Source organism: Bos grunniens, chromosome 20, assembly GCF_055505025.1.
Source record: "Bos grunniens cultivar Pamir isolate PY7600 chromosome 20, Bosgru_T2T1.0, whole genome shotgun sequence".
Lineage (NCBI taxonomy): Eukaryota > Metazoa > Chordata > Mammalia > Artiodactyla > Bovidae > Bos > Bos grunniens.
The window spans coordinates 58,297,277-58,323,460 of NC_141184.1; the positions used below are offsets into that span (position 1 = coordinate 58,297,277).

Genomic DNA, 26,184 nt, shown 5'->3' on the forward strand with positions numbered 1-26,184 from the left:
ACAACGATCTCTGGAGAGAAGACATTGAACTGCCTCAGTGTTGCTAAATGTTATTATCTGGAATGTATCCTTATATAAACATCTTAAATTGGCTGTAAATGACATTGTTCAGAGAACCCAGGCTATGCAGAAATGTGAGATGCTCATGGAGAATTATTTTCTTATATAGTGTATCTGCTTGCACAATAATATGCATTCTTCCCATATACAAAATCTTATCACTCTTCTCACTAGAGTGTCATGTCAGACTTGAGTCCAGTATCTTTATCATCTAACCAAGGTCCAAAGACAGATAAGGCTCTGCTATGCCATTTTGTAATTAGAGAAATGCAAAACAAAAATACAGTGAGATACTGATCTTCACCTACTACATAGATTAAGATTAAGAAGACTGAGAATATCAAGTGTTGGTGAAAATTTAATTGGAACTCTGGGAGTGGTAAGTGGTAAAACTACTTTCTAAAATGATTTGTTTATTTTTTAAGAATAAAATTAAACATGCCTATAGACTCAGTTCAGTTCAGTCACTCAGTTGTATCCCACTCTTTGCGACCCCATGGACCGTAGCATGCCAGGCTTCCCTGTCCATCACCAACTCCTGGAGCTTGCTCAAAGTCATGTCCATCAAGTCGGTGATGCCATCCAACCATCTGATCCTCTGCCATCCCCTACTCCTCCTGCCTTCAATCTTTCCCAGCATCAGGGTCTTTTCCAGAGTCAGTTCTTCACATCAGGTGGCCAAAGTATTGGAACTTCAGCTTTAGTGTCAGTCCTTCCAATGAATATTCAGGGTTGATTTCCTTTAGGATTGACTGGTTGCAGTCCAAGGGATTCTCAAGAGTCTTTTCCAACACCACAGTTCAAAAACATCAATTCTTTGACACTTAGCTTTCTTTATGAACTGTGATCTAGCAATTTCACTCCCCTTTATTTACCTGCAAGAACTGAAGCCTACATTCTCATTAATACTTGTACACAAATGTCATAGCACTCTTATCTAGGACAGGTTGTCTTGGTGAGGGTATTGACTGGAAAGTGGCACACAGGAATTTTTCTTGGGTGAGGAAAGATTTTATATCTTGATTGCTGTTGGTTATATGGATGTATGCATTTGCCAAACTATACTTTAAAGGTCTATTTTATTATGTAAATTATGTAAAAATATAAAAGTGGAAATTTCTGCAGCTGTGGGAACTCCTTATAACTTCAATATGTATGTCAATTGCTTTATTCGACCTTAAGTTTTTTTAACATATATATGCTAACCATTGTTTGATATAAAAGCTTGTTTGGTTAACGTTGCTGGCATTGACGAAACTTTCTATCAGCATTCAGAAAACTAAGGTCATGGCATCTGGTCCCATCACTTCATGGGAAATAGATGGGAAACAGTGGAAACAGTGTCAGACTTTATTTTGGGGGGCTCCAAAATCACTTCAGATGATGTTTGCAGCCATGAAATTAAAAGACGCTTACTCCTTGGAAGGAAAGTTATGACCAACCTAGATAGCATAATTCAAAAGCAGAGACATTACTTTGCCAACAAAAGTCCGTCTAGTCAAGGCTATGGTTTTTCCAGTAGTCATGTATGGATGTGAGAGTTGGACTGTGAAGAAGGCTGAGCGCCAAAGAATTGATGCTTTTGAACTGTGGTGTTGGAGAAGACTCTTGAGAGTCCCCTGGACTTCAAAGAGATCCAACCAGTCCATTCTAAAGGAGATCAGTCCTGTGTGTTCATTGGAAGGACTGATGCTGAAGCTGAAACTCCAATACTCTGCCACCTGATGAGAAGAGTTGACTCATTGGAAAAGACCCTGATGCTGGGAGGGATTGAGGGCAGGAGGAGAAGGGGATGACAGAGGATGAGATGGCTGGATGGCATCACTGACTCGATGGACATGAGTGTGTGTAAACTCCAGGAGTTGGTGATGGACAGGGAGGCCTGGCATGCTGTGATTCATGGGGTCGCAAAGAGTCGGACACGACTGAGTGACTGAACTGAACTGAACTGAACTGAGCAGGGGTCAGACAGCAATGCTGACCTTAAGAGACATGTAGCTATTTCATCAGCCTTCTTTCCTCACCTCTTGCTGTATGTGCTGTAAGGCATAGCACATTTTATACATATAATTATTTTTATCCTTCAGGATCAAGTGCTCCTTTACAGTATTTGTTTTTTTCATTACATAAGTTTCTTACCTTTTTATTCTTGTTCTTTTACATATAACTATTTTCATTGTTTACTAGCATGTACTTATAGGTAATGGGTTAATAATGTTCATAATGTTCCTCAGAAGTAAGCACAGGTTGTATCAAATACAGATTAGTAAATATGATAGCCATAATTAAACTAAAATCTTTCAGAACAACTAAACACCATCTGATAGTTATGGGCATGCCTAAGGAGCCTTTGTTGTGCATTTTAACTTCTGAACTCTTATTTAAAAAGATCATTCCAACATAAGATTTCTCTTAAATCTAGCCAAGTATAACTTGTGATCTCTTCAGATCCATAGGGAAGTATACATACTATATTTTTTAAAACTTTTACAGTGATTTCACTTTTCAGTTACAAATATTTCCCAAATGAGAGTTTATCAAAAAAGAATGGGAAGGGGAAAAGATGGTAATTTGAATATAGATATACGACTGTGGATTATTGTTGAAACTGTTAGGGGGAAAAAAATCACATCAGCATTTTCTTTATAATAAAGAATCTTGAATTATAGCTAATCTTCTAAATCTGAATCTCTGAGGGAGAAGCTACAATAATCTGTAGTTTTGAAAAATAACCCTAAGGTGTACCATGGCACCCAAGGTTTTTTTTGGGTCCATGAGCAACTTTTTTCTTTTAACTGGCTGGAAACTTTGTTGGGATGGTCTATGAATGGTTTTCCAAATCTGTTTATAAAAATGTATCTTTCTCTTACTAGATTATTCCCTACACATCCACTATTGTGAGTCTTGACTTGCCATCTATTCTCACTCCTCCTGTATTTTTCAGTGTCCTTAATAACTGAACTACCTGGGTTGTCTATATTTGCTATGATGTTATCCTTCTCCTATTTCTTGAATCCCCTACAAACAGCATTTTGTCTCTATTACTCCTCAGTAAGATAATCAGTGACCTTTACCTTATTAAACAGTGGCAATTAAAGTTCTTACTAACATAGTTGATAACTTCCTCCTTGAAATAATTTTTTCCATTTAGCTTTTAGAATATACTTTGGGTGAATGAGGGGTGCTTTCTCTTGACTCACTGCCTCTTTTCAGTGTCCTTTGCTGGTTCTCTTCTCTTCTTTATGACCTCTATTTTTATAGTATCTCAGGGCTCAACCATTGAATTTGTTTTCTTCCTTCATTCCTTTCTTTTTGAACCTGTACTCTTCTATCCACGTTGATGCCCTTGATTCTTTCATGTAATTTATAACTTTGTTAATTTTTTAATATTTAGTTATTTGGCTGTGTCAGGTCTTAGTTGCAGCACTCAGGATCTGTGGGTCCCAGAGCATGTGTGCTTAGTTGCTCAGTGGCATGTGGGATCTTAGTTCCCTGACCAGGGATTGAATCTCTGTCGCCTGCATTGAAAGGCAGATTCTTAACATTGCACCACCAAGGAAGTCCCTAATTTCATTACTTTAAATATCTCTGAACAGATAACTTCCAAATTTATAGTCTCAGTTTGGATTTCTTTCCACATCTCTGGATATTCATGCAACTGTCTACATAAGATCCCACTAGGACAGCTTTCAGGTATTTCAAACTCAAGTCTCTAAACACAAACTTTTCTTCTCACTAACCTCCTTCTGTAGCCATATTCCATCTCAATTCGTTGTTAGTCCCATTTTATCAGACTACCATGTTTGTAGGAGTATGTTGCGTGACAAAATAAGTGGCCATCTTTGCTTGATATACACAGAGGTGTTTTTTGTGGTATGTACTATGTGTAGAATTTGTGGAGAAAGTTAACTCAGCAGTCCTAAACAATTTTTTATAAGGACAAATAGTCTAATATATTTAGAGTGACCCTTTAAAATTCTGAAACACGTATTTATTAATATCACTGAGCTTTTCAGAAAAAGATTATTCATGATGTATGTACTTTTAATTAATGCTGCTGTTTTGGGTTTGGGGCTGTCCTGTTTTGGAATGTGTTGGTTTCAGGTACAGAAAACCTAGCAATGGTTTAAGCAAATAGAGGATTTGATTTTCTTACACATCAAGAAATCCAGGTATTTCTGTGGTTGGCATTGGCTCAGCTGCTCAGCAGTGCTGTTAAGAGACCCCAGCCTGCTTTGTCTTTCTATTTTATCAGCCTTATTGGTAGGCTTTTAATCCTCATGCTTGTTGATTCATAGTCATCATGTTCACACCCGTCCCTAGATAACGAAACAGATGTTTTTCCAGAATCCACTACCATTCTACCCCCAAAGTAGACTTCTAAGTACGTGTCATTGAGCTTAACTGTGTCATCTGTCACTTGTCCACCCTTCTTGGAAAGCTAAAAGTGGGTATTTAGCTAGGTCCATTACCACCTTGAATAAAAGAAACTTCTGAAAAGAGGGAAAAGACTGATAAGCAGTTAACAATGTTTGCCACAAAGAACCACCAAAAACTACTAAATTTTAAGTATAATTGGTGATTAGAGTGTATTTGCTTGGGAAAACTTTTATTGTTTCCCAGTAAGCTCAAATAAATGGGATTTTAATGGTAGGTAGAGTGGTATCTGTTAATATAGGTGAGGGCTCTCAATAGTCTAAAAATATTATGAACAATAAATCTAGTTACTATTGAGAAATTAGCAATTTTGTGTGTGTGAGTTTATGTGACTGAATTATACAGGATTTTAATTTAGATTTTGAGATAAATAAGAAATTGGAAGAGATGTTCCTTAAAATCATAAAGATTATTTTTATTGTTAATTTTGTTTCTTTTTTTTCGTTTTCATAGAATGTTGGCTCAATTAAGAAACATCAGGGAGATAAATTCAACCCAGTGGTAAGTAGTTTTAATTTCTTTTGTTAGAAAGTGTTTGCATTATTACTATGCCTTTTATTTGGTTGGCGCCTCTTCCTCCACTGTTTTTGTATCTGCCGTTTTAAGCCTGATTTATAAAGTGGCTCTTAAATCACAGCACTTAAAGTTTAATGAACAGTCCCCATGTGGATCACTTCCTGTTCAGATCAAGTCAGTCTTTCTCCCTGTGCTTTACTTCCTTGCAGTATTGTATAAGGGAGGATCTCTTTGAATTTGGTTACTCATTTCTCTCTCATGTGGTGCTTTCCTCCTCTGACGTCAATAATTAAGGTCCCCCTCCTTTCTTATCAATTAGCACTTTTAGTCTGCTAAATTAGGATCCATTTTTGTATTTGTTCAAGGACCACTGAATTTATTCTGAGGTCTCAATTGTCCTTTTCACTGCCTCTGTCCACAGGAAGTTCTGTTTTGTTTTGTTTTTTAATTCTCAAAGTTTTCATTTGAAATATAAACTCTTTGCGGTTTCCTAAAGCTAAGTATCTAGTTTTTTTTTTCTGAATTCACATTCTTTTCTGAGAAGTTCTGCAGTATTATTAGGACTACAGAAACGTCTTAGAGGTCATTTTACTTCCATTAGCAATTATTCTGCCCTGTAAATTGCCTTCTACCTCAAGTGCCCTGCACATACGATTTAATATACTAAATAATATACTAAAATAAATATACTCTTCTTTTTTTCTGACCACTCTGTGTAGCACAGGAGATCTTAATTTCCAGACCAGGGATTGAAGCCATGCTGTCTTTATAAGGAGTGTGGAGTCTTAAGCGCTGGACCACCAGGGAAATCCCCCACTCTTAAATCATTGTATTTGGTAACAGTGTGTCATGTTCCATTATTCTCAGCTGGGAGTTACGCTTTCAAATCCATTATGATTTCTGGAAAATGGATTTTTTTAGGACATATTTTGCAAATTATTGAATACTATCATATATAAGTATAAGCATATAGTAGTTATAATATGAACCAGAGTAATAGTTTGAAGTATTATATTAGTGCTGTCTCTACAGTAATAGAAATGTTCCTTATCTTTTTTTACTCAGTATGGTATCCATTAGCCACCTGTGAGTATTGAGCATTTACAATATAGTCAGTGTGACTAAGAAACTAGATTCAAAATTTCATTTGATTTAACTTGAATTTTCAGGTTAAAATGCCACTCTGTCTACCATATTGGACAAAGCAGATAGTTTTTTCCCCACTTTTCTTAAATGTCCCCCCTAAGTCATTATCAGTTGAAAAAGAAAGTGTATATTCGTTTTTAGAATCTTTTTTTCATTATCTCATTAAACATACAAGTATAAGCTAAATTCCCCTTTAGTGATTAAATTCTTATTAGGTCAATAAAACTGCTTTTTCTGAGTAAAATGCACCTTCATAAAACTGTGGTGTGGGAGAAGACTCTTGAGAGTCCCTTGGACTGCAAGATCAGCCCTGGATGTTCTTTGGAAGGAATGATGCTAAAGCTGAAACTCCAGTACTTTGGCCACCTCATGCGAAGAGTTGACTCATTGGAAAAGACTCTGAGCTGGGAGGGATTGGGGGCAGGAGGAGAAGGGGACGACAGAGGATGAGATGGCTGGATGGCATCACCGACTCAATGGACATGAGTCTGAGTGAACTCCGGGAGTTTGTGATGGACAGGGAGGCCTGGCGTGGTGTGATTCATGGGGTCGCAAAGAGTTGGACAGGACTGAGTGACTGAACTAAACTGAACTGAAGCATATTCAGTAAACTTTATTGACAAAGTAACTTTTTTTTTTATTGAGGTATAGTTTATATATAACATTACATTAGTTTGAAGTATATGACATAATGATTAGTATTTGTATATGTTGGACGAAGAAGGCAATGGCACCCCACTCCACTACTCTTGCCTGGAAAATCTCATGGATGGAGGAGCCTGATAGGCTGCAGTCCATGGGGTCGCTGAGGGTCTGACGCTATTGAGTGACTTCACTTTCACTTTTCACTTTCATGCACTGGAGAAGGAAATGGCAACCCACTCCAGTGTTCTTGCCTGGAGAATCCCAGGGACGGGGGAGCCTGGTGGGCTGCCGTCTATGGGGTCGCACAGAGTCGGCCACAACTGAAGCGACTTAGCATATGTTGGAAAATGATCCTTATAATATGTCTAGCAACCATCCATCACCATACATAGAAGCAATTTGTGTGTGTGTGTGATGAGAGCTTTCAATCTACTGTCTTAGCAACTTGCAGATATGCAGTACAGTATTATTAGCTGTAGTCACCATGCTGTACATTACATCCCCATGACACAGAAATTTTAGATAGAAACATTTGATGTTTGACATTATTAGTGTAAGGAAGGAAAAATTTTCTCTTCCCCCTGTTAGGGTTCCTGGCTGGGTCTGAAAATTTAACTGACAAAGACAGATTAACAGGAGAAAAATGTATTCATTTGTTTAATGTAAGTTTTAAAGGACACAGGGAGCCTTTGTAAGGAAAGGAAGACCCAAAGAAACAGTTAAACAAGTATTTTTATGTGATGTTTGATGAAGTGGACTGTTGTGTAGAAATACAATAGGTCAAAGAGTAAATGTAGTAAACGGGGAGATTTAGCAGGCCCTGTTCATTAGAATTTCTCTCCCTTCGTCTTTAGAGATACCTTCTAGTATAAAGAGGACCCCTTTAACAGAAACATGTTTATGACCTGTTTCGGGGGGAAAGGCACAGAGATCAGAGTGACCTTCCTGCTTCTGCTATTTTCTCAAATTCCTTTAGGTTAAGATACTAAGTATTCCCTGAGTACCGTATTTTGTCCTGAACTCCCATCAGTTGTTTGTCTCTATAAACCCTAAAGGAGAAGTATGTAGTAAAGACCAATTGATGTTTGATTTCTGAGATGAGTATATCCTAATATATTGAGAAATAGTATAGTGCAGTATGAGTACAGAATCAGTTTCTTTATGGAAAATGGGGATGATAATAGTACATGCCTTAAGATACATGAGGATGAAATGAGAATAAGCATATAGTTTATATGAAGAATTTAGCACAGTGCCTGGTGCACATGGTGATTAAGTAAGAATAGTCAGATTTTTTTTTCTTTACTTGCTAGGGAAATACTTAACCCTTACTGTCAAACACTTTAAGAATATGATATAATTTGAAGAGTTAGAATCAATGCCTTGCAGATTCATGTTGGAGCCTGAGGCAAAAAAGAAAAATTAGTCATACTGATTCTGTCTTTACTTTTAAATTAACCGTGGATTAATGAATTATTTTTCCAAGAGTTTGATTTTTTACAAAAATGTTGCATTAAAATACTTAGTTTGATTACTGAAGGGTTTTACTGTGTCTGAGGCATTTGCCTCACTGGCTTTAACCTAGTCTTGGCTCTGGGTAGAAGTAATCTAATACTTTAATGGAGTCTTCTGCCTAGGGCAAGAATTTATTATTATTTTGCAAAGAATTGATAACATTAATTAGAAGTCATTCTTATTTTATTGAGATGGGCTTTTTCTTTTAGTAAATTAATGTTAACCTCCTAGTTGGAATTAACCTCTGTATGTATGTATGTGTTCTTAATAAAACTAGCCTTGAAAATTTTCACTAATTCAGAATTGAATCTTTCCCCCAGTTAGATTAAAATGAAGTCTGCACTGGTGGGCTGCCGTCTATGGAGTTGCACAGAGTCGGACACGACTTAAGTGACTTAGCAGCAGCAGCAGCACTTTATTGAAGCAAGTTTCTTCTCTAGTGTGTAACCTTAAGCAAATATAAAATCTGTACACTTTAGAAAAATTAAAAGAACAGCATTAATTGAAACAAAATATACTTCGCATAGATAAGAATTCTGATGTGGGAGAGTTACAGGAAAGTTAAATGGCTGGTTAGGGAGACCTGAAAATACCTTTGCACTCCCACTTTTCTACTCAGAATTGCATATAGTCAAGTTCTTAATTAAGAAGCAGCTCTTAATCAGAAGTTAAATAAATTTCTTTGTTATATTAGGGTTTTTCTTGTTGATGAGCAGACTTAATAAAGCCTAGTTCTTTTCAGTTCAGTTCAGTAGCTCCGTCCTGTCCGACTCTTTGTGATCCCATGGACAGCAGCACTCCAGGCTTCCCTGTCCATCGCCAACTCCCGGAGCTTGCTTAAACTCATGTCCATCAAGTCAGTGATGCCATCCAACCATCATCCTCTGTCATCCCTTCTCCTCCTGCCTTCAATCTTTCCCAGCAACAGCATCTTTTCCAATGAGTCAGTTCTTCCAAGGTGGCCAAAGTATTGGAGTTTCATCTTCAGCATCAGTCCTGCCAATGAATATTCAGGGTTGATTCCCTTTAGGATTGACTGATTGGATGACCTTGCAGTCCAAGGGACTCTCAAGAGTCTTCTCCAACACCACAGTTCAAAAGCATCAATTCTTCAGTGCTCAGCTTTCTTTATGGTCCAACTCTCACATCCATACGTGACTACTGGAAAAACCATAGCTTTGACTAGACGGACCTTTGTCAGCACAGTAATGTCTCTGCTTTTTAATATGCTGTCTATGTTTGTCATAACTTTTCTTCCAAGGAGCAAGCGTCTTTTAATTTCATGGCTGCAGTCACCATCTTCAGTGATTTTGGAGCCCAAGAAAATAAAGTCTCTCACTGTTTCCATTGTTTCCCCATCTGTTTGTCATGAAATGATGAGATCGGATGCCATGATCTTAGTTTTCTGAATGTTGAGTTTTAAGCCAGCTTTTTTACTCTCCTCTTTCACTTTCATCAAGAGGCTCCTCAGTTCTTCTTGGCTTTCTGCCATAAGGGAGGTGTCATTCTGAAATGGTTCTTTTAGAAGCATATAAATGGTTACTTTGAACTGTGGTGTTGGAGAAGACTCTTGAGAGTCCTTTGGACAGCACAGAGATCAAACCAGTCAATCCTAAAGGAAATCAACCCTGAATATTCATTAGAGGGACTGATGGTGAAACTGAAGCTTCAATACTTTGGCCACATGATGTGGAGAGCCAACTCATTAGAAAAGATCCTGATGCTGGGAAAGATTGATGGAGGAGAAAACGACAGAGGATGAAATGGTTGGATGGCATCACCAACTCAATGGACATGAGTTTGAGTAAGCTCCAGGAGGTGGTGATGGACAGGGAGGCCTGGTGTACTGCAGTCCACGGGATTGAAAACATTCGGACACAACTGTGCGACTGAACAAACAACAACAACAAATGGTTACTTTTAGGATCATTTTGTGAAGTACAAAAGTGCTTGAGTTTATTTTTAAATTCACTATAAATTTGAGTGTGAAGTGAAATGGGCCTTAAAAAGCATTACTACGAATAAAGATAATGGAGGGGATGGAATTCCAGCTGAGTTATTTCAAATCCTAAAAGATGATGATGTTAAAGTGCTGCACTCAATATGTCAGCAAGTTTGGAAAACTCAGCAGTGGCCACCAGACTGGAAAATATGTTTTCATTCCAATCCCAAACAACATTCAAATTACAGTGTAATTGTGCTCATTTCACATGCTAGGAAGATTATGCTCTAAGTCCTTCAAGCTAGGCCTCAGCAGCAGTACGTGAACTAAGAGCTTCCAGATGTACAAGCTGGATTTAGAAAAGGCAGAGGAACCAGAGATCAAATTGTCAACATTCATTGGATCATAGAGAAAGCAAGGAAATTCCAGAAAAACATCTATTTCTGCTTTATTGACTATGCTAAAGCCTTTGACTGTGAATCACAGCAAACTGTGGAAAATTTTTAAAGAGATGAAAATACCAGACTACCTTACCTGCCTCCTGAGAAACCTGTATGCAGGTCAAGAAGCAATAGCTAGAACCAGACATGGAACAACAGACTGGTTCAAAATTGGGAAAGTAGTGAGACAAGACTGTATATTGTTACCCTGCTTATTTAACTTCTCTGCAGAGTACATTATGCAAAATGCTGGGCTGGATGAATATCAAGCTAGACTATCAAGCTTGATTGCCAGGAGAAATATCAACAACCTCATCGTATGCAAATAATACCATCGTAATGGCAGAGAGTGAAGAGAAACTAAAGAGCCTCTTGATGAATGTGAGAGAAGAGAGTGAAAAAGCTGGCTTAAAACTTCAACATTAAAAAAGCTAAGATCATGGTATCCGGTCCCATCACTTCATGACAAATAGAAGGGGGAAATGTGGAAGCAGTGACAGACATTTTTTTCCTTGAGTTCCAGATTCACTGTGGACAGTGACTGTAACCATGAAAAAGACGCTTGCTCCTTGGACGGAAAGCTGTGACCAACGTAAACAGCATATTAAAAAGCAGAGACATCACTTTGCCAACAAAGGCGTGGATAGTCAAAGCTATGGTTTTTCCAGTGGTCATGTGAGAATTGGACCATAAAGAAAACTGAGCACTGAAGAATTGATGCTTTCGAAGTGTGATGTTGGAGAATACTCTTGAGAGTCTCCTGGACTGCAAGATCAAACCAGTCAATCCTACAGGAAATCAGCCCTGAGTATTCATTGGAAGGACTGATGCTGAAGCTGAAGCTCCAATACTTTGGTCACTTGATGCAAAGAGCCAGCTCACTGGGAAAGACCCAGCTCACTGGGAAAGACCCTGTTGCTGGGCAGAAGGAGAAGGGGGCGGCAGAGGTTGAGATGTGCGGATAGCATCACTGACTCAATGGACATGAATGGTTCTGAGTAAACTCCAGGAGATGGTGAAGGACAGGAGAGCCTGGCATCCTATAGTCCATGGGATCACAAAGAGTCAGATAGGACTTAGTGACTGAACAACAACAACAAATATAAAAAATTTGATAGGAAAGCAGTGTAAATGCATTCTGTTGAGTGTGTTTACAGAAGGGAATATTTATCTGTGAGGTATAAACTCTGAGAATTGAACTGGAATAGTTTGTTTTGAAAAATTGTTATAATGCTTTTACTAAACTTATTTTTGTTTGCATATTTCAGTGTCTAAAAATGACTACAAAACGAAGTTTATTTGTGCGGTTGGTACCATGTCGTTGTCTTCGAGGAGAAGAGGAGACTGTCACTACTCTTGATTATTCTCATTGCAGTTTGGAACAGGTTCCCAAAGAGATTTTTACTTTTGAGAAAACTTTGGAGGAGCTCTACTTAGATGCTAATCAGATTGAAGAGCTTCCAAAGGTATGTTAATCTGATCTTTCAAGAATTGCCTTTGGTTATTTTTATGCCTAGAAATATGATATTCCTAGTGTTGCCATAATGCTGATACATATGTATATATTATTGCCCCTGTTTTGGTTTAATTTCATCTTTAGGATATGTAACACAATTCAGGTTTTTTAAATTGAATTTTTAACCTTTATCTCTTGAAGTTAATTGCTTTATCTTTTCAAGTTAATGGCTTATTTATGCAAATAATTTAAAATTTTATATTTAATTCCAGGCTTGTTAGAGCCACTAAGGTAGATAGTAAAGTGAAGTGAAAGTCACTCAGTCATGTCCAACTCTTTGGGACCTCATGGACTATACAATCCATGAAATTCTCAAGGCCAGAATACTGGAGTGGGTAGCAGTTCCCTTCTCCAGGGATCATTCCAACCCAGGGATCGAACCCAGGTCTCCTGCATTGCAGGCGGATTCTTTACCAAATGAGCCACCAGGGAAGCCCAAGAATACTGGAGTGGGTAGCAGTTCCCTTCTCCAGGGGATCTTCCCGACCCAGGAATTGAACTGGAGTTTCCTGCATTGCAGGCGGATTCTTTACCAGCTGAGCTACCAGGGAAGCCCAAAGTAGATAATAAGACTCTATAGTTTCTGCAGCCAACAGATTTACCTAGACAAAGAATTGAAATTAATGTTTTTCTAGTTTTCATGAGTTTTTGATCTAGTAATTGAGGATAAATTGTCCTTTTAGTTATCACATCAGAATTTTGTTTTTTTAACAGCTTTGCAGAGGTACTATTCTGTTTTCCCCATTTCAGTTTTGTTTGGAAGGGCTTTGGAGGACCTAATGTTTCTGAAATATAGGAACAACTAGCAGGAGAAAGTTGGTTTGTTGCCATGAAACATCCTCTCCCATTAACAACTTGCTTGCTAAGATATTTTAGTTGTTACTTCTTTTTTTCCCTTAAATTCTAACCTGACTTCATCCCCTACTCAGTTTCTTATTTTTGCAGAGAAAGTTGCAATAGTTTTACCACCCAAACAACAGTGTTTTTTAAGCTGTGGGTGTAGACTCATTAGTGGCTCATAAAAATCAATTTAATATATGGGGCATTTCCAAAAAATAAACTCTTATTTGAACTGGCAGATTTAGAAGACAAAAAATATAAGACATCCAATTAAATTACAAATTTCAAATAAATAGTAATTTTTTAGTGTAAGTGTGTTTCATGCAGTGTATAGGACACCTCTCTCACTAAAAAAATTATTGTTTATCTGAACTTCAAGTTTAACCAGGCATCCTGTATTTTATTTGGTAACCCTAACTATCATAGAGTAAAAAATAGGGAGTGTTGCCTGTATCTACTGTAACATAAAATATTTGTTTTAGATTTATGTGTGTATTTATATATATCCCGGATGGCAGCATTGTTTTGAAAGAGTTGCTGTTTGGGTGGCTAGTATAGTAGTAAAATCATTCTGAAAGCCAGCACCATCTGAGATTGTCTTATAAAGAAATCTTTATATAGCTATGGATAAAATATTAGAAGTTGTGGGTTGCATGATCATGAATTTCTTCCCTAGGTTGTGATAGGGTGCTTTGTAATTGACTGTTTGCTTGCGTGTTATTTTTCAGCAGGGAATTTATCTTCCTTAGCTAGGTCTCCTAGAGAAAATGGAAGACCAAAATTAGTCCCATTTTCTAATCACCACCAGTGAGGTCTCATTTTGGGAACTGTGTTGAAAAGAGAGAGGGATGCTATGATAGTGCAAATAACTGAATCACTTATCATGCCTAGCAATTTTCCATTTTTGGAAGAATGCTCTCCTTAAATAGGATTTATTCAGTGCCATCCTGCACACAGTTTTGTTTTTTCCTAAAGATTTTACTTTTTAAAGCAATTCTAGATCCACAGCAAAACTAAGAGGCAAGTATAGAGATTTCCCAAGGCCACATAATAGCTCAGATGGTAACGAATCTGTGTGCAGTGCAGGAGACCCAGGTTCAATCCTTGGGTCATCGGGAATATCTTCTGGAGAAGGGAATGGCAACCCACTAGTATTCTTGCCTGGAGAATTCCATGGACAGAGGAGCCTGGCCAGCTACAGTCCGTGGGGTCACAAAGAGTTAGACATGACTAGGTGACTAACACATGCACATAGATTTACCAAATATGTAACCTGTCCCCACACATGCATGGCTTCCACCGTTATCAGCATCCCCGCTTTGGTACCAGAGTGATTAAATCACCATAGTACTTAGAACTGATGAACCTGTGTTGAAAAATCATAATCACCCAAAGTCCATAGTTGACATTATGGTTTGCTCTTGGTGTAGTGCAGTCTGTGGATAGCACAATGCATATAATGACATGTATTCATCATTATGCAATCAAACATAGTATTTTCAGTACCTAAAAATCCTCTGTACTCTGCAAAGGTTGTTTTTTTTTTTTTTTTATATGAAGCTTAGAAGTAGCCCATGTACTTACTGCTGCTGCTGCTGCTAAGTCACATCAGTCGTGTCCGACTCTGTGCGACCCCATAGATGGTGGCCCACCAGGCTCCCATCCCTGGGATTCTCCGGGCAAGAGTACTGGAGTGGGTTGCCATTTCCTTCTCCAATGCATGAAAGTGAAAAGTGAAAGTGAGGTTGCTTAGTCACGTACGACTCTTCGAGATCCCATGGACTGTAGCCTACCAGGCTCCTTCGTCCATGGGATTTTGCAGGCACAGGCAAGAGTACTGGAGTGGGTTGCCATTACCTTCTCTGGTACTTACTGCCTTTGGTTAAATATATTTAAGTCCCATTTTCATTATTGTGATTTTAGCATAACAGTATGTTTGCTCCCTTATTTTATTTTTCTCTCAAATCAGAGTTCTATATTTTAATTCATTTAAAACCAATTTTACATATTTGAATTTATATAAATTCAGCTTATAAACTTACATTTTGGAATAAGGATACTTGAAACATAAGATCCAAAGTGAAAGTGAAAGGGTTAGTTGCTCAGTTGTGTCTGACTCTTTGCTATCCTATGGACCATAGCCCACCAGGCTCCTCTGTCCATGCAGCTCTCCAGTCAATAATACTGGAGTGGGTAGCCATTCCCTTCTCCAGGGAATCTTCCTGATCCAGGGATTGAACCCGGGTCTCCTGAAGTGCAAGCAGATTCTTTACCATCTGAGCCATTGGGGAAGCCCTTTTAGTTTACTAGATTTAGCAGCCACTTATTTCTTATGACCCTAACAGAAAATACACCATATGCTAGATTTTGTTAAGTGCATTTTGCCCAGGGTAGAAGTGTGAGGATATAAATCATTCTGAGTAGTCCAATTGTATTCAAATATATAATAGCATAAAATAATAAGAGGTCTTCTCTGGTATGTGTGTAGGTATAATTCATTCAGTTTTAATGATGTTAATAATATTTGTCTTTCTAACGGTTAATAAATGAAATATTTAAGGAAACCGAAGGAATAATCAACATCCTTCTCTACCTTGTTTCAACAGCAACTTTTTAACTGTCAGTCTCTACACAAACTGAGTTTGCCAGATAATGATTTAACAGCATTACCAGCATCTATTGCAAATCTCATCAATCTCAGGGAACTGGATGTCAGCAAGAATGGTAAGATTCTTTCTTTCTAAATTTTTGTGCTTGGGGAACATGTTAAATAAATAAAATTTCTTTTGTATTTTACCAGATAAAAAAGAATTTTAAAAGTCAGATTGCAGTCTGTTATATTAGTTTTTTTATATATATGTATAAATCTATGAGAATTTAAAGCAAAGTGAAGAATAAGTATAAACATTTTTAAATAGCTTTAATTGAAATGCTGTGGATATGTGCATGCACATCTGTGTCCTTAAATCTTTTTTCATATATATATTTACTGCCATGTTTGTGATGATGAGAAACTAGTAACAAGTAGCTGTAATGTCGATTGTTAATAACACATTTTGAATCATCTGTAAGCATGGACTGTAATGTAGCTCCTAATGATACTGACGTAAAATATTTACAGTGTAATGTTAAGGTTTAAAAAAAAGTTGTGCTACATTAATGAATTGAACATCAGCAAATACTTATTGAGAGACTACTCTGTGCCAAATACTTTATTAGGAGCTTGGATTACAAATTAATGATGAAAAGTAAAAGGACATAGTCACTGTTCTCTGGGGGTACATTGTCTTGGTTTTGTGTGCTTAGTTTGAACATTAAAGTGTGGAAGAGATGTTCCAAATTGTTAATTCCTTACCTTGAAGTGAGAGAGAAGTAACACTTAAAAATTTTAGAGTGAGCATATTACAATATATTGGAATAATATTAGAATAAGCATTTCCCAAGACCAAGGAAATCCTTATACATAACCACAATATCATTATCACTCAAGAAATTTGACACCATATTTTCCCCTGTTGCCTAGTAATGCCCTTTTTAGCTATTTGCCCAACCTACACCAAGTTAAAGATCACATGTAGCTTTCAGTTGTGTCTCTTTGATCTTTTAAAACCAGCTTGTCCATCTTTTTGTGACATTGTTGTTTTTGTAGAGTTCAGATCAGCTGACTTTTAGTTGTTAAGAGTTTTCTTCTCATGATTTTATTTTAGGTTAATTAATTTCCTCAGCTTCTTCAAGGGCAGTTTAAAATTTGTCTCCATTCCTCATGCTTAATAGAGTGGCAAGCATTGCGTAAATTCCAAAGAAAATGAACTTGATCCATTACCATTGTAGCTGTACATACACTGACAGTTAAGTAGCATTGTAGAAATTTGGAATTGTGACATTAGAAGTCATTAAGTGTAACCTTCCACTCTGAAGGGTTGTCTCTTCTACTTTTTGGTGTTAAGGGTAAAATCACATACACAAAGGCTAGTAACCAATGTTAATAGTCTTCATAATATGAAACTGTTCCTTGGCTCAATAATGTACATGCTTTATTCTCCTCCTGAAAATGCAGTAATTCCAGACTTACTTCTCTAAACTTGAGAATTGTGCAGTTACGCCCTACAACATCATTCAGTCAGTATCTTAGACTTTCATGCAAAGAATAACGTGTTTGAGTTATGACAACCCATTGGACTGTAGTGTTTCTTTTTTTTTCATTCTAGCTTCAGCAGTTCTTTGTGGATTATTGAAAACCTGCTTTGTACAATTCTGTCAGCTTGTGAGTGTTTTTTGAAGAGTTAGAATTTCTATGTGACCAAAAGATTTAGGATAAGCACTTAAGTATTCTTCTCTGAAAGAGAATGGCATTAGTTATTGTTATCAGTAAAATCTTACAATTTATTTCATTAAAAATTAAGCTGATTTTGTCTGTTCTTTTCTTCTCTTTCTATGTGATCACATCTATTTTTTAAATGGCAGAATCAGTCCCTTGCCTTTTATTTGTTTTCTTCTCTTCTCAGTCTTAAACTGATGTCTAAATGCAACTGCATTTCATTGATGATGAACAAAGTAAGTGAAGAGAGACAAGAAACTATGATTATGTCAGAACCATTCCTTGACTGACAAAAATTCTAGTACTTCTAATTCCTAATCTAATAGTCATCATTACGACTGATGTAATTAACCCATTTTACTTTTATAGAGTTGAGAGTATTTTAATTAACTTGTGTAAGCCTCAAGTATATGCTTATACGAGTCTACATTATTATTACTTTTTGGCTGTGCCTTATGGCTTGTGGGATATCAGTTTTCTGACTACAGACTGAACCCAGGCCACAGCAGTGAAAGCCCAGAAAGCACTAGGCCACCAGAGAACTCCAAGTCTACATTATTGAAAACAGGAATATATTACACATATTACAGCATGATGTGGTTGATTATGAGAATTTTGAGTTTCATTATTTGTACATTTAAGTTAACGGCTTGCTTAAAAGAAAGGATAGCACGTTAAATGAAAGCAGTGTTTATCAAATTTTGGAATTACTTTTATTTAGTATTAAGATGGCCATTATGTTAGAGATGGATGAGTTTCATCTTTTATTCTGAATGAGAAAATTGAATTACCCCTAAATATACTCCAGTGTTCTTGCCTGGAGAATCCCAGGGACAGGGGAGCCTAGTGGGCTGCCATCTATGGGGTCGCACAGAGTCGGACACGACTGAAGCGACTTAGCAGCAGCAGCATACCCCTAAATATTTTCTCTGTTACAACATCTCATTATGTTAAATGTTGCATAAGATTCTTTAATCTTGTATCCAAGTTCTAGTATTCTTATCCTTTTAGGTGTTTTATCAGTTCAATCTAATGATATTCTATCTAAATATAACAGATATTTTTTTCATGTTTACTATCTATATGACCCCTGCTTGGAAGGAGGCAGGAAATATTGTGGCATGCTTTATTAGTGTTTCAGCAAGCTGCATTTATTTAAAAGCACTTGTTTTAGGATTCTTTACTTTCATATTTTCTTAGTTTCTGATATTCTAATATTTCTTCCAGTGTTTCTCACTGGCAAGTAATATGGCTTAGTGATTAAAACATTTGTTTAGAAAGAGAAAAATTGAATTGTATTCTGATCATTATTTCTTTATTTGCCATGTTGCTATATTTGGAAATTAATCTCATTCTCAGTTAGACTATACATAATTTCATCAATATTACCACTTCCCGTTCTGCCTCATGAGACTGCTAACCACATTGTGGACCAGTGTGTATACAGGAAGTATATAAATTTAAGGTGTTGATATTTGTCTTCATTTTGTAAGGAATTCACTTTTTATCATTTGATAATAAAACTAAAGTCTTAATTTATGAGTGTTAATTTGTCCTTTTTCTTGTCTAAAGTTTTGGTATTGTTAGCTTTTTAAAGAAAGGAAAATCTCACCAGGCTACTATGCCAAGTCACTGCAAATAGCAACTGGTGTTAGAGAAATTAACATTTAACATCCATTGTGTTCATGTGGCTTCTTTTTTTTTTTTTTTTTCTTTTTTGCTGCACTGTGTAGCATGTGGGATCTTAGTTCCCTAATCAGGGGTTGAACCCCCACATCTCCTGCATAGCAAGATGAATTCTTAGCCACTAGACTGCCAGAGAAGTCCTGGCCTGTTTTCTTGAGCAGACTATTAGAGATGATGATTAAAATAATTTGCAAAAGGGGTTGATAGAGAAAGCTGATGGAGAGAGAAAAGAAACGAAGACTATCTAGCTATCAGTTCTCTCTATAAAAGCACACTGAATAAAAACTAGGAATTTTAATGCAGAGAAACCAGAAAGAGTAGTTCAGATCTTTCTGTCTGATATGGGAATGCTGGAGAGGTTAATTATGCCTTTTTAAAACTGAGTCAAAACATTCAGAAAGAATGGGTTGAACGTTTATGGGTCAAAACAGGAAGCAGTTCCTTGAATCTGAGAAAATCTGATGATTGGGGACAAAGTACTGGAAAAGGCTCTTCACTTTTAAGTTCAAAGAAGTTATATTGATTACAAGGGATTATTGATTACTGGGGAAGTCACTTACTTTTTTCTGTTTTAAAATTTCTAAAGTTGTTGATTTGCTTAATAGTTAATGTTGCTTAAATTCAGCTGTTTTAATAAATCAGATTATTTAAGATAACGAAAGAAGAAAAATCATGTGTTAAACTGACATGGAACTTAAAAAACGTAGTCTGGTGATCACTGGTCACTGCTAAGTGTGTTGTTAATGTAGACCATAAGTGGGGTGTACAGTCACTGTGCCTTACCATAGGCCTTAGCACTCACTGTGTTATACCTGGTGCTAACCATACATCTGTTATCCCCTAGCCAGTATAGTCATTTAAGTTTGCAATTTCTGGTTCAGACTCTTGACTGGAAATCAGTGTTACATTCTGTACTATTTGTTACCATAGTCTTTAAAACACAGAAACAGTAAAGAACCACTATTAACTTACATTGTACATTTGGGTCATTGGAGGGATATTGATGCCCTCCAAACAAAGATCCCCAGGATTACCTGTGATTGAGCCATGGGGATGGAAGGCGAGTCGCAGCGGGTGCTAAAAGACTTTATTACAGGATTTGGGCTTGTACTTGATGATTGGAAGAGGATTTAAGAATATGAGCGTTTGCTATGGATGGAATGCTGTCAAGAAGTGTAATTCTGTGACTGAGAATATTAATAAATGTTATCTATAGGGAGGGCAGATTAGAGCAAAGCTAAAGCTGTAAGCACTAAAGCAGCAGCAGTCACACGTTAGAAGAAGGGATGGCTTGGACAAGATTCACATTTTGTCTTTGTTAAGTCGTGATTACAAATACACTTTTGTCTTGATCTCTTGTGGTTAAAGAGTGGCCTCCTTTAATATTGGTATTATGTGAAATTGCTTAGTTCAACAGGGAAATACCAAGGTCTCCCTTTGATTGCATCTTGTTCATAGAAAGACCAAGGACTAGCTGATGGTACCAGGCTAGTTCTTCGATTAGATTTCAGGAGGTATTTTCTCTTTCTCAGCAGTAAAAAGAGAACTCTAATGTATAACCAAAATAGATTAATCTGAGCAGGATAGCCATGTTTAATAGTATCTTCATTTTATTAAATTTCAGCCACAGAGTCAAATTTTTATGACAAGAGTATATGACAAAGAAAGAATACTGTTGAAGTCAAGTGAGAATGAAAAAGGAACAGGTAGTTGAAATTGCTAAAGAATTAAGTAATTCATGATAAAATTCAGGTTATGCATACTTTATGTATGAGGATGAAAGAGCCATCTTTGGAGACAAGCTAACACAAGCATTGAGCTTAGGCCTCATTGAGAAAGTGAGAACAAGGATTTGGTGGAAGTGAGGAAGTTAGTGATGCAGATATCTAAGGTAAGAATGTACCAGAAAGAAGAAACAGCCAGTGTACAGTTTGTAAGGTGAGAGTGTCCATGGCATGTATGAGAAACAGAAGACTATAGTAGCTAAAACATAGTGAGCAAGATGGGAGTGATAGGAATAGAGGTCAGAAAGGTAGGGATTTGGAGCAAAAAGACAATGTAGAGCCGTAGCTTTGACATTTACTCTCATTCAAGTGGAATCACTTGGAAGGGTTTGAGTCAGGTCATTCAGAGCATAATCTGACTTGCATTGTATTTTTATTTTTTTATGTTTTTTAAAAATTATTTTAATTGGAAGCTAATTACTTTACAGTATTGTAGTGTTTTTTGCCATACATTGACATGAATCAGCCATGGATTTATGTGTTCCCCATCCTGAACCCCCCTTCCACCTCCCTTCCCATCCCATCCCTCTGTGTCATCCCAGTGCACCAGCCCTGAGCACCCTGTCTCATGCATTAAACCTGGACTGGCGAGCTGTTTCACATATGATAATATACATGTTTCAATGCTGTTCTCTCAGATCATCCCTTGCCCTCTCCCATAGAGTCCAAAAGACTGTTCTATGTCTCTTTTGCTGTCTTGCGTATAGGGTTATCCTTATCATCTTTCTGAACTCTGTATATATGTGTTAGTATACTGTATTGGTGTTTTTATTTCTGACTTACTTCACTCTGTATAATAGGCTCCAGTTTCATCCACCTCATTAGAACTGATTCAGATGTATTTTTTTTAATGGCTGAGTAATATTCTATTGTGTATATGTACCACAGCTTTCTTATCCATTCGTCTGCTAATGGACATCTAGGTTGCTTCCATGTCCTGGCTATTATAAACAGTGCTGCGATGAACATTGGGGTACACGTGTCTCTTTCAATTCTGGTTTCCTTGGTGTATATGCCCAGCAGTGGAATTGCTGGGTCCTATGGCAGTTCTATTACCAGTTTTTTAAGGAATCTCCACACTGTTCTCCATAGTGGCTGTACTAGTTTGTGTTCCCACCAACAGTGTAAGAGGGTTCCCTTTTCTCCACACTCTCTCCAGCATTTATTGCTTGTAGACTTTTGGATCGCAGCCATTCTGATTGGCGTGAGATGGTACCTCATAGTGGTTTTGATTTGCATTTCTCTGATAATGAGTGATGTTCAGCATCTTTTCATGTGTGTGTTAGCCATCTGTATGTCTTCTTTGGAGAAATATCTGTTTAGTTATTTGGCCCATTTTTTGATTGGGTCGTTTATTTTTCTGGAATTGAGCTGTAGGAGTTGCTTGTATATTTTAGAGATTAATTCTTTGTCAGTTGCTTCATTTGCTATTATTTTCTCCCATTCTGAAGGCTGTCTTTTCACTTTGTTTATAGTTTCCTTTGTTGTGCAAAAGCTTTTAATTTTAATTAGGTCCCATTTGTTTATTTTTGCTTTTATTTCCATTACTCTGGGAGGTGGGCCATAGAGGATCCTGCTGTGATTTATGTTGGAGAGAGTTTTGCCTATGTTTTCCTCTGGGAGTTTTATAGTTTTGGTCTTACATTTAGATCTTTAATCCATTTTGAATTTATTTTTGTGTATGGTGTTAGAGAATGTTCTAATTTCATTATTTTACATGTAGCTGTCCAGTTTTCCCAGTGCTGTTTATTGAAGAGACTGTCTTTTCTCGATTGTTTATTCTCACCTCTTTTGTTGTAGATGAATTGATCATAGGTCTGTGGGTTTATTTCTGGACTTTCTGTACTGTTCCATTGATCTGTATTTCTGTTTTTGTGCCAATACCATACTGTTTTTATTAATGTAGCTGTGTAGTATAGTCTGAAGTCAGGGCGACTGATTTTCCTCCATGGAGGGGAGAGGGACCAATTAGGGGCATGAGAGTAAGAAATATAATCTACTGTGTGGTGGTGCTAGTGGTAAAGAACCTGCCTGCCCTTTCAGGAGACGTAAGAGATGTAGGTTCAATGCCTGCATTAGTAAGGTTCCCTGGAGGAGGGCATGGCAACATACTCCAGTATTCTTGCCTGGAGAATCCCATGGACACAGGAGCCTGGCAGGCTGTAGTGGATAGGGTTGCACAGAGTCAGACATGACTGAAGTGACTCAGCATGGCACACACATGTATAAAACAGATAAGCATCAAGGGTATATTTTATATTACAGGGAATTATAGCCTTTATCTTGTAATAACTTTTAATGGAGTATAATCTGTAAAAAAATACTGAATCACTATTCTGTCCACCTAAGATGTAATACAGTAAGTCAGCTATACTTAAGTTTAGATAGATCAATAAATGTGAAAATGTGTTCATCTCTAGGAAAATAGCTCAGTTGGCAAAGAATCTGCCTGCAATGCAGGAGACCCTGATTCGATTCCTGGGTCAGGCAGATCGAATGGAGAAGGGATAGACTACCCACTCCAGTATTCTTGGGTCTCCCTTGTGGCTCAGCTGGTAAAGAATCCACCTGTAATGCAGGAGACCTGGGTTTGATCCCTGGGTTGGGAAGATCCCTTGGAGAAGGGAAAGGCTACCCCCTCCAATATTTTGGGCTGGAGAATTCCAGGGACTGCATAGTCCATGGGGTCGCAAAGAGTCGAACATGACTGAGAGACTTTCACTTTCACTTTCTAGGAAAGATCAGTAAAGTATCTAGTTTTAGTTAATGTCTTGTTTATATCTGTGAGGTTCAACCCTCTCAGAAAGTGTTTATTGGGAAAAAGTAAAGATATCATCAAAAGTTGACAAGATATGAATAGGTATTATAGTATGAAAATTGTTATTGCCACCCTGGTAAAGAATTTGGAAGCTATTGAGTGACACTGATAACTATGTACCATGTCCTATTCCAGTAGTGCACAAGAGAGGCAAAGATTCTCCCCTCACACAACAAGTACTTCTAAAGATAAATACGTTAATCTGCCTGCATTGTCCCAGGTATCACTGGGTTTCTTTACTTTTTGCCCTCTGTGTTTCATAATGGCTAGTTTCTGTTACTGTGTCTTCTGTCTCATTGACATTTTCTCCTGCAGTGACTAATCTTTAAATCCTATCCTGTGGTTTTTTCATTTAGATGTATTGTTTTTATCATTTGTAAAGTTTCCATTTCTTACATTTAACCTTTTCCTCCCCATCATTTTGTTCATTTTTTCCCTTTAAGTACCATAGCTGTTTTAAAGTCATTTTTTAAAAATCTTGTTATCTAAGTAGAGAATAATACAGTAAACCTGATGTGCCTATCAACCAGAACTGTAATATACCAATCAGTATGTTACATGTATACCTCATACTTTGCCACACAATCTCTCTCATACATAAATATTTCAAGATGAAGCCACTCTACTATTAACCACAATTTATAGAAGACAGCTAACAGTAATTCCTTAATATTGTTAGATATCCATCAGTGTTAACATTTTCTGATTTGAATCTTTACATGAACTCTGTAAATTCTAGCAAAAGTTCTTTAAAATGAACCATCTTGAAACTTTTAGGGAAATTGACTTTTAATAACAACAACAATGATAAAAATCTTTCCTTAACCATTGAGCCCAGATTTTTGAAGTTGTTATTGAGATGATTGTAGAGTTACATGCATTTTTAAGAAACAGTACAAATTGGTACTCTTGTACTTACCACCTAGTTTCCCCCATTGGTAGTAATTGCAGTTATATAGAACAGCAGTGATACTGACTGATAATGGTATGGCCTCCCAGTCTTACTCAGCTGTCTTCCGTTTGTGTGCCTGCACGTCTGTGTGTAGTAGTGATGGTAGTAGTAGGTTTAGATGTTGACCATAGGCAGTTCTCTTTGGTCTCCTCTTATCTGGGTGGTTATTCAGTTTTTCTTTAACTTTTTTAACCTGGATAGTTTTGATGATTACTGGCCAGTTCTGTAGGACTGCTCTTCATGTGGATTTGTTTGATATTTGCTGATGGTTAAATTCAGGTTAGTGTCTGGGGAAGGAATGTGACATAGGTGTTGCGCCCCTTCTCAGTGCATCTGAAGATGAGTTGCTCTGTGATGATACTGGTAACTGCTGCCTTTTAAATCGTTGAAGTGGTTGGTGCCTGTGAGAGTTCTTTACTCTTTCCCCTCTTAAAAAATAATATGTGTTTTGGGGGAGAAGCTTTGAAACGATATCGATATATTGTTTTTCTTCATTCTTTTACCCACTAATTTTAGCATCCATTGCTAAGTTTTGACTGATCAGTTATTGCTGTAGTATTTGCCAGTTGATGATTTTGTATCATTTCATTTTTCATCATCTGAAATTCTGTGGTTGGCTCTGTAATAAACTTGCTTAGAATAGTACATTCATGAGGTTGACAGAGCCTTAAGTGATCCTCCAGTGTCAGCCCTTTGGAGTAATCATGTGTTAGTGAAGGAATGAGTTTTCTATTAATAGAATTTTGGGAACATTTTTTTTTTTAAGTTATTAATTTGCATTCCTCTAGTCTGGATTACAACAGTACTACTTAAAGTTGGTCTGTGGATTGTTGCTAACTCAGCTATTGTTGCTATATTTTTGCTGAGACAAGTTGAGGTAAGATTAAGTGCCTAGAAACTTCTACCATAATTTGACTTGTCACGTTCGTGTTGTATTTTGCAGAAGTATTGATGTATAACTGCCTCAGGCATGTCCATTGGCATATCTGATGCATATTCTCTATCATACCTCTTCTATCTTCAGCTTTGCCTTCAGCTTTGTTACCCTATATGTATTGGAGGCCAGCTCAATCTGGAACCCAGGATTTAAAAAGTAATGCCTCTTTTATACACTACTATATAAAAATTTGATAAATAATAAGGACCATAAGGACCTCCTGTATAGCACAAGGAACTCTTCTTAATATTCTGTAATGACCTATATAGGAAAAGAGTCTTTAAAAAATGAATATATGTATATGTTTAACTGATTCACTTTTATTGTACGGTAGAAATTAACACATTATAAATCAACTATACTCCAATGAAAATTTTTTTAAAGTAGTGCCTCTTTTTATGTGAAAACACAGAAAGAATGCTGATTATTCTGAATTTTGTGTCCCTAACACCACACAGAGAAGGCACTGATTTTCTGATGAACAGCGAGAAGGAAAGGAGGGTAAAACTAAACGAGATAGTTTGTTGTTCAGTTTCTTAGTCATGTCTGATAATGAGCAGTGGTCATAAAGAGGCGAAACAGAAGAGAGAAATTGTTGTGGAGGTGATTCTGTTTGGTTGACATTGGTGTTG

General features: G+C 37.1%; 1 protein-coding gene across 9 annotated transcripts in view; it reads left to right on the forward strand.

Moving 5' to 3' along the window:
- Positions 1–26,184, forward strand: part of ERBIN (erbb2 interacting protein) — a 129,730-nt gene that overhangs the window by 41,621 nt on the left and 61,925 nt on the right. For all 9 annotated transcript variants that reach the window (XM_086361991.1, XM_086361992.1, XM_086361993.1 and 6 more), the window contains exons 2-4: positions 4,951–4,998; positions 11,970–12,167; positions 15,664–15,781. In XM_086361991.1, the coding sequence (XP_086218117.1) occupies positions 11,979–12,167; positions 15,664–15,781 (307 nt within the window). In that variant the 5' untranslated portion in view covers positions 4,951–4,998; positions 11,970–11,978. The remainder of the gene's footprint in view (positions 1–4,950; positions 4,999–11,969; positions 12,168–15,663; positions 15,782–26,184) is intronic.